This window comes from Palaemon carinicauda, chromosome 7 (assembly GCF_036898095.1).
Source record: "Palaemon carinicauda isolate YSFRI2023 chromosome 7, ASM3689809v2, whole genome shotgun sequence".
Taxonomy (NCBI): Eukaryota; Metazoa; Arthropoda; class Malacostraca; order Decapoda; family Palaemonidae; genus Palaemon; species Palaemon carinicauda.
Genome location: NC_090731.1, coordinates 116,370,028 through 116,380,027, shown reverse-complemented (window position 1 = coordinate 116,380,027; position 10,000 = coordinate 116,370,028). Strand labels below are relative to the sequence as shown.

Here is a 10,000-nt window from a genome sequence, read left to right as displayed (position 1 = left end):
GACTACCTAAGGTGACAGCCGGCCGGCTGCCGGGGGCCGCCGCCCCTTGCCGCCGCTGCCGCCGACTTCTCAGACAACCTTCCATCTTATGTACCCAGCTAGGTTCACCAACGCCGAGAGCCTGCCGGCTGCCGGAGGCCACCGCCCTGCCGGCGACCTTCCGTCGTGCCGGCGGTCGCCCCTATAGGTGTTTTTTACCTCTCTGCTCCTCAGTGTGTAGCCTTGATGGATTCACCCTACCGGACCAGGCCGCCGGCTTGCCGGGGATGCTCTGGCAGCTTCCAGGGACAAGCACCCCTTCCTCCCGGCTGCCTGCCGGCACGGGGCCGGCAGTCGACCTATACAGCCATATGGCCAGACTGATCTTCTTTGCTATTTCATACCTTGAAGACAGCGTCTGAGCTGTGTGATTGTACAGTACAATGTTTCCAGCATACTCTGTGCTTCTTAGTGCAGTCTCTTTCTGGGACATACCCAATATAAGGGGGTTTCTCCTATTTCCCCCTCTTTTCTCTAAGGTTCTGAACGATTACAGACCCTCTCCACTCTGTAGACAATTCCTTTATAAGGAAGCCTAGTCTGGCTCCACCATAGGGATACCATTCCCTCTCCTAGAACCTCAGGTCCTAAGGAATTGTCGGCAGAAAAGGTCACGTGTAACTGGCTGGACGGGATTCACAAGTATGTGACTTCCTACTTCTTTTCTACCTCACCTATCCTGAGCTCACATAAAACACAGAGCTACAGATTAATGAATCTTAAGTTTAAGAGTAGTGTAAGACATGACTGTTTTCCATGTACTCATGTTCTCTTTCTTTTACAGGAGGAGTACCTGAAGTGTGAGAGCTCTTTCTGCACGGTTCACTGCCCGGACTTCTACGGGCATAGGGCGTGCCGGACCCACACCCCCTGTACAGCGAAGAAGGGCAACTTAAAGTATTGGGATCCACAGTCCTGCTCAATCTGCAAAGGCCTCCTTTGCAGACAAAGGAGGCCAGGACAATGCTCGAGAGAAACTGCGCAAGTGGGTGCGCGGTTTCCAGAAGAACGCCACCGGACCGTATCTCCCCAGTGAGAAGATGAGGGCCATGCTTTTTCCGAAAGCATTAGCAGATTATGTGATTCCCCAGGATCAGATCCCCTTGGTTCAACTGCCTGTTGAGCCCGACATCGAGACTACGCTTAGCAAGTGTCGTCTAGACGAGGTGGAGAAGATAACACCCAGAGGACCCTCATGGGTGATGATCTGGAGGAAGAAGAGGATCAGGTGGAATACCCTGATTCGGAGGGCGAAGTCGCCCCTCCACCTCCGGCAGCTCCTGTAGTTGTCGAGGAGCCAGTCTCCTCTACCTCCGCCGCATCGCAGCCCCTGCTACCCGCCACCGAAGATGACATCCGGGTATTGGTGGCATTGATGGACGAGAAGCTTAATAAACATTCTGTGGAAATCACAAGTTGTTTGATGGGATGGAAGCAACCGAAGAAGATCTCGGTTAAGGACCTTCCCTCCTGCTTGGAGTCAAACCCTTGGAGGTACGCCGAGCATATACCAATTACAACTGGCAAAATCTTCATCATCGACAAGTTAGGGTCTATACTTTTGGAAGAAGTGAAATTCTTCCCTAACTTTGAGGCTTACCCGGACTGTTACGTCCGACTCAGGTCCGAACCGGCCTCCAAGGAGGAGACTGAGCCCAAAGAGGTGATCGTTTTCGATCACTCAAAAGCCCAAGCCATGCTGGCAGAATGCCTGAAGAGTCGCAGTTTCACCAACTCAAAAATGCCAGCTCTGAGTAAGAAGCACCCGTCCTTTCTTGCTCCCTCTTCTGCGACCTTTCCCTTCGTGGAAAAGGCCTTCCATGCAGTCACGAAGGCGGTGGAGGAAGGAAAGCCCTGACCTACCCTGGAGGAGTGTAGGCCTCTCTCCCTCGCCCTTCAAACCCCCTCCCTCCCCCCGACGACAGGTTCTGGAAAGACATCCAGTTTACCTTCACGGTCGGGAAGCTGGAACCTGACGTGGCTGGACGTCGGTTCAATGAGGACCTCCCGAAGCCGAATGACCACCTTCTTCGTCGGGAGCAAGAGACCAAGGAGAGACTAGCTGTCTCCCTGTCTCACCAAATTCAGCTCGAGGTCATGGCCGGGGACGTTAAGAGTCCCAGATCTCTATATGGTTCTTGCAAATACCCACCTAGTGACTGTGATGAAGGACCTGTACAGCTTCATCAGGGCCTGAAGAACCTGCAGAGAGTTCGTGTTTGCCAATGCGGCAGTAAAACACAAACCCAGGAAACTAATCTCCTCCAACATCTGGGGTAAGCATCTCTTTCCATCTGCTCAGGTGAAAGAGATCGTTGACAAAGCCGCTTCTGAGAATCTGAACCTTCTCAATAAGTGGGGCATGTTCCGCAAGAGGATATCCTCTCAAGAAGAAGGCCCTCAGCCTAAGAGGAAATCCTCCAAACCAAGACCCCAGCAACATCAACAAAAACGCCAGTTTCTGGCTCCCGTTACTCCCCAAGTGGTCGCACAGCCGCAACAGACCTTTCAGTTGGTCCCCCAACCGGTGGTGTCGCAATCACCAGTCTTCACCCCTGCCTACGAATGACAGCCCTCTACCTTTCGTCCCAGAGGTAGAGGCTCAGGCAGAGATTCCTCGCGCCACCCCTCCAGGGGCAGAGGAGGAAGGGGAGCTAGCGGCTGAGATGGCAAACACTCGGGAAACCAGAAGCAATGAAGTGCTTCCAGTGGGAGGAAGACTCCGCCACTTTCAGGATCGCTGGACCCTCGATCCTTGGGCACACAGCATCATCAAGAAGGGACTGGGTTGGAGCTGGACCCAACCACTTCCAACCTTCCACCAATTCTTCCAGCCAACAACCCCCTCTTGGAAGAATATGTCCTAGAACTCTTGAACAAGGTGATCAAGAGGGTAAAGTCCACCAGATGCCAGGGAAGACTGTTTTGTGTTCCCAAGAAGGACTCAGACAAACTCAGGGTCATCCTCGACTTGTCACCCCTAAACAAGTTCATTGCGAACAACAAATTCAAGATGCTGACTCTTCAACAAATAAGAGCCCTACTGCCTCACAAGGCCTACTCGGTCTCGATAGACCTGGCGGATGCCTACTGGCACATCCCAATGAACCACCACGCTTCCTCCTACCTAGGATTCCGGCTACATCGAAGCAGCTACGCCTTCAGAGCCATGCCCTTCGGGCTCAACGTGGCTCCGAGAATCTTCACCAAGCTAGCAGACACAATCGTCCACCAGCTACGCCTTCAGGGCGTCCAAGTGATAGCCTACCTCGACGACTGGCTGGTCTGGTCGACTTCGCCAGAAAAATGTTTGAAAGCTTGCAGCAAAGTGACACAGTTCCTGGAACATCTGAGTTTCAAAATAAACAACAAGAAGTCTCGCCTTGCTCCAGCTCAGAAGTTCCAATGGTTAGGAATCCATTGGGATCTTCAGTCACACCGCCTTTCCATTCCACTGAAGAAAAAGAAAGAAATAGCAGGGTCTGTCAGAAGACTTCTCAAATCCAAACGGATCTCAAGACGACAGCAGGAAGAAGTTCTCAGCTCACTACAGTTCGCCTCAGTGACAAACCCAGTGCTACAAGCACAGCTAAAGGATGCCTCAGGAGTCTGGAGACGAAACGTATCCGTCGCTCGAAGAGATCTCAAGAGACCCCTACCGAACAGGCTTCGTTCCCTGCTAAGCCCGTGGTCAGAAGCAAGGACCTTGAAAAGATCCATCCCTCTCCAACCTCCACCTCCATCGCTCAACATCCACACGGACGCTTCTCTGGAGGGTTGGGGGGGGGGGGTCAATCCCATCAACGGCAAGTTCAAGGAACATGGTCTCCCCTATTCAAGATGTTTCACATCAACATCTTGGAGGCCATGGCGGTTCTTCTCACCCTGAAGAAATTATCCCCGCGTCCCTCGATACACATCCGTCTAACTCTGGACAGCTCGGTAGTAGTCAGATGTCTCAATCGTCAGGGCTCGAGATCGCCCCACATAAATCAGGTCCTATTACCCATCTTCCACCTAGAGGACAAGAAGAAGTGGCATCTGTCTGCAGTTCACCTACAAGGATTCCGCAACGTGACGGCAGACGCTCTATCAACGACAAGCCCCATAGAGTCGGAATGGTCCCTAGACGCAAGATCATTCTCCTTCATCTCTCGTCAAGTCCCGGAACTACAGATCGACCTCTTCGCGACGAGCGACAACAAGCAACTTCCTCGATATGTGGCCCCTTACGAGGACCCCAAAGCGGAAGCAGTGGACGCCATGTCCTGGGACTGGAACAGATGGTCCAAGATTTACCTGTTCCCTCCACCCAACCTTCTGCTGAAACTCCTCTCCCAACTGAGAACCTTCAAAGGGACAGCGGCCCTAGTGGCTCCCAAGTGGCCCCGGAGCAACTGATTCCCCCTAGTCCTGGAGCTACAGCCCAAGCTGATCCCCTGCCGGGCCCAGTTCTCTCCCAACAGGTGCAGAAGTCGACTGTCTTCGCTTCATCAAAGAAAGTCAAGGATCTTCATCTCATGATTTTCTCTCCCTAGCCGTGAAGAAAAGGTTTGGGATCTCAAAGAAAAGTTTGGACTTCCTAGAGGAATACAAAACGAAGTCTACCAGAAGGCAATATGAATCATTCTGGAGGAAGTGGGTATCCTTCGTCAAGGCAAAAAATCCTACGGAAATCTCCATAGATTTTTGCATGTCCTTCTTTATTCACCTTCATGGACAAGGCTTAGCAGCCAATACGATTTCCACTTGCAAATCAGCCTTGACCAGACCACTTCTATACGCCTTCCAAATAGATTTATCCAGCGAAATCTTCAATAAACCCCCCAAGGCGTGTGCTAGACTCCGTCCAGCACCTCCACCGAAACCCATCACCTGGTTCCTGGATAAGGTGCTTCATTTTGCCTCTAGCCTGGACAACGATTCTTGCCCTCTGAAAGACTTGACTCAAAAAGTAATCTTCTTTTTGCTCTCGCCTCGGGAGCCAGAGTCAGTGAAATAGTGGCATTATCAAAAGATGGGGCCCTTGGAGAATCTGCCCCCTGAAGGAAGATGTCTCTCTATGCCCAGTGGAGTGTCTTAAGGTCTATCTTCGAAGAACTTCAGACTTTGGCGGAGTACAGCTTTTTAAAGAAGAAACGTCAGGTAGTGACCTGTCACTAAAAAACTAAGAGCAAAAATCACCTACTTTATTCGCAGAGCGGATCCTGACAGTACACCCGCAGGTCATGATCCCAGGAAAGTTGCCTCTTCTCTAAATTTCTTCCAAGAAATGGACTTTGAAAGCTTCCGATCCTTCACAGGCTGGAGGTCCCCTAGAGTTTTCTTCAAACACTATTCGAAGCAGGTGCATGAAGTCAAGAGATTCGTGGTGGCAGCAGGTAGCGTGATGAAACCGGCTGCTTAGTGCTGCGTAGGACAGTGAGTTTTTCGGGACTTTAACTCAAACGGGTGCCTGTGTTGACCCTAGTGTGATACAGTGATTTCAAGGGACACTTAGTCTCACTAATAGACTGTTCTTTACAAAGGTGAAGTGGCATAGATTCTTACACATGTGCCACATATTCTTGGACATGAAGTGTATTATGATTTTTAAAGACTAACGTTCATCAAGGAACTGGTGATTAAGTACAAAACTTTTCCCTTTCTGATTCTGCATCACTGTCTTACTATAAGTCTATGTCTATTATCGTATATTATTGTACATATTTTCCGTATTTCCATGCAATTTTCAAATAAAATACTTATCTTATTTACCATATGTGTCTAATTTCACTCCTATTTTTACATGAAAATATATTGCTGTTCTTGTTTTATTGAACCCAATTCTAGAGTTTATTATAGTTAGTATACCTACTACCTTATATACACTCACCTAATGGTATAAAATTTGTTCCTACACAAATATTTACCCTTCTGATCTGTTTTGAGACCGGCACGATCTCTTAATCCAGGTGAGTCTTTCCTCGTCATATTACTTCGAGATGTTCCTCTTGTCCTATTAGGACCTTCCCTGCCAGGGGGACAGGAAGCCAGGTCAGTGTAATGCCTCTGGTTATCGGAGATGTCACGGTCTCTTCGATCACCAGACCGCGGGAATGTTAATCGGAGTAAAAGGCACTTGAAACGGGCACAAATCCACGATACATTAATTCTCTAGTACACTTCCATCAGGACGACATGGCTTGAGCCCAAAAAACGGATTTTGAGCGAAGCGAAAAATCTATTTTTGGGTGAGATGGCCATGTCGTCCTGATGGACCCGCCCAACTGTTCCAGTTCAGCCTGCCAGGCCCCTCCCTGCTGTATTGTATCGCGGAGGCTGGTTGTAAACTAGAACGGAATGAGGACGGACGTGACGTCACACAGTATGGCGGACGGTGTGTTTACGTTGCGAGTACCGTAACAGTAACGAAGGTGGGATAACTTTGGAACGGCACCTCAGTTACATCGCCACCTTTCCCCCTCGAAACGTAAACACTAGGTGGGGTGCAGATGGCCATGTGACGTGTTTTGCATGCGTCCCCTGTTGATATATGATATTCTAAAGGGAAACCTTTAGAGTACTCGCGCCAGAAGTTAGAATTCTGTGAAAACCTTAATTTAATTCTCAGGGAATATTATGGTAGTCATATATATCCAAAGGAAGCTACTGAAGGAACATTCCATCAGGACGACATGGCCATCTCACCCAAAAATAGATTTTTCGCTTCGCTCAAAATCCGTCATATATATATATATATATATATATATATATATATATATATATATATATATATATATATATATATATATATATATATATATATATATATATATATATATATATATATATATATATATAACAAGGAACTTCCCCCAATTTTGGGAAGTAGCTGACATCAAACAAATGAAAAATAGGGGAGCTTTCCTCTCTACGTTCCTCCCAGCCGAGTTCGGCTGGTACTGTTACGATGCCACAGCCCACCCTCCCCAGTTATCCATTACAGATGAAACTTCACGATGCTGAATCTCCTACTGCTGCAACCTCTGCGGTCATCCAAGGCGACCGGAGGAAGCAGCACGGCCTACCGGAACTGCGTCACAATCGCTCGCCATTCATTCCTATTTCTAGCAAGCTCTCTTGCCTCTCTCACATCTATCCCCCTATAACCCAGGGCTTTCTTCACTCCATCCATCTACCCAAACCTTGGGCTTACTCTTGTACTTCTCCCATCAACTCTTGCATTCATCAACATGGCCAAACCCCCTCAATACATTCATATCCACTCTACCTACTAACTAATTTCTTACACCCGTTTTCACCCTCACTACTTCGTTCTTAATCCTATCTACTCGAGATACACCAGCCATACTCCTTAGACACTTCCTTTCAAACACATTCAATTTCTGTCTCTGTCACCTTCGTTCCCCACAACTCCGATTCATACATCACTGTTGGCACAATAACTTTCTCATACAGAACTCTTTTTTTACATTCATGCCCAACCCTCTATTCTTTACCACTCCCTTCACTGCCCCCCAAACACTTTGCATCCTTCGTTCACTCTATGACGTACATCTGCTTCCACTCCACCATTTGCTGCGCCCTGTGGCCACGGGTGCATAAAAACAATTAGAATAGCGCCAACGGATCCCTGCATGTTGTAAAAGGCGACTAAAAGGGACGGGACCCACTCTCCTGTATTATATACTCCTGTGAGACATCAAAATATAGATAGATAGATAGATAGATATAATATACATATATATATATATATATATATATATATATATATATATATATATATATATATATATATATATATATATATATACGTGTGTGTGTGTGTGTATATATATATATATATATATATATATATATATATATATATATATATATATATATATACATATATATATATATATATATATATATTTATTTATATGTATGTATGTATGCATGTATGTATGTATGTATGTATGTATATATATATATATATATATATATATATATATATATATATATATATATATATATATATTATTATTATTAATTTATCCGTTGGAATCGGTGTCTTCAAAAAAATTCCGCTTTTTCGTTTTTGTCAGCGGCTGGTGGCAGCTTGGTTGACCAGAGTGATGACTGCCAAGAATCGAACGTAAACGCAACAAATCCTAACACTGATTACTGAAGATGGTTGTATCAGATATTTTATATACAAAGATTGGATTTTTAATAAGGCCCTATATACTACAAATTATATGAAAAGAAACAGAATAGCATCAATAAGTTTTTATCAATGGTTTTTCATATCCACGTGATAGCAACAAACATTTTTAATTGTCCTCTTAAATTCCAAGCGCTAGTTTTCTTCATCAATGAATGTGGATCTGCACCATCTACCCTTGAATTAAACAACACACCCACTCTTTATCAAACCTTCAGTATACTATACGGTAAATTTTAAGAAAATGTATTGAGAATAGCAAACTGGTTGTAAGGTGTAGACTATAATTACTCTTTGGTTACAAAACAAAGATTGTATAAAAATGGTACAATATTGAATAACAGTTTTGTATATTTAAACAGTTTTTGTCCTATGTATGATCACCATAATTCACATCTTCATATAACACAATTTTTATAGGTTCTTCCGATCCTAAGTAATATGATTCGATGGGAGGGACTCGTACCCCACTTCAGCGGTATTGCAACTGTCGTAGAACATGTTTAAAATACAGTTGAACATATATTAAACACAAACTTGAATATTAATAAAGTACATACCTTGAAAATTGATGGTCACATAAGGATCGCTCTTCCCTAGAGTTTCGAGATTTTGCAAATTGGATGCGCTCACCACATGGATTTCGAGAGACATGGCTCTGGTTGTGAAGGTGCCCTGTGGTAGAAATTTAAGATGTTATAGCTTAAAATACGGTCACATGTTTTATCTGAAAACAAACATTTTACCACTATTGAATTGTTGAATTTAGGTAGTTCTTGCAGTGAGACATAACAAAATGACTTTAAAGAACCTATTAAAATAAGAATGTGTGAAAGAATAGAGAAACCAATAATTAGAGTTCATGCCCCAAAACTATTCTTAAATTAACTAAGTGATAGGTTACCTTCATGCGCCTTTTACAACGATTTCTATGCGAAACATATTCCACTCAGGACCCGCTGCTAGTTGGTTCTGTTTACACTAAACCTTTCTAAGTTAAACCTTTCATCACTTCATCTCGTCATCTAATCGTTTAACCCTTCTCGCGACTTTCCAATCCCAACAGGTTTCACCCCAGCACTTTACACTTCATCCTCCTAAACCATTCTTGCTACAAGATTAAACCATTTAGTTTTTACTACTATCAAAAACTGTAATTATTGCCAAGCCAGTTTTTTTCCCTTGTCAGCCTCTCACTAAACAAGACCTAAAATTCACTTGAATATCATCTTTCCTGTTCGCTCCAGCTTAGATTCCTTTCCTTTTCAATGTCCATAATTTAGCCATTCGCATCACTAATCTAATTAGGAAATAATAGTTCTTGATTATAAGTTTATTTGAAATCATTGTATCACTCTCTCGCCTTGCCACGTACTTATATCTCCCTCAACCTTCAGTCTTACACCCTCTTTCATGGTTTACATTGAATCTTCAATATAATCGAAATGTAACCTTCCAACTTCATTACTAAGCTTCGTCTACCTTGTAATGAATATTGTCTTGCCATCCGTTCATCCGTATTCTGGCTATAAAAACCATAACCCCAGTTTAAACCAATCCAACCCATCTGAGAAACCTATGCTATTTTCCTACACTTCTCTGCTATTTTTCTTCGGTAATCACCAAATTCTTCCATATATGATAATTAACACAGATTGCCATTGCTAAACATTCACTTAAAACATCAAAAACATAGCAAACAAATTGACTGAGTCGATCCTTGATGCAAAGCAATTCTTAACTTCAAACATT

The 10,000-nt window shown here is 44.7% G+C and overlaps 1 protein-coding gene across 1 annotated transcript in view; it reads right to left on the bottom strand.

The window, feature by feature from the left end:
- LOC137643991 (myoferlin-like) overlaps positions 1–10,000 on the bottom strand; it is a 319,600-nt gene that overhangs the window by 239,886 nt on the left and 69,714 nt on the right. The window contains 1 exon segment of the mRNA XM_068376837.1: positions 8,809–8,923. Coding sequence (XP_068232938.1) covers positions 8,809–8,902 — 94 coding nt within the window. The 5' untranslated portion in view covers positions 8,903–8,923.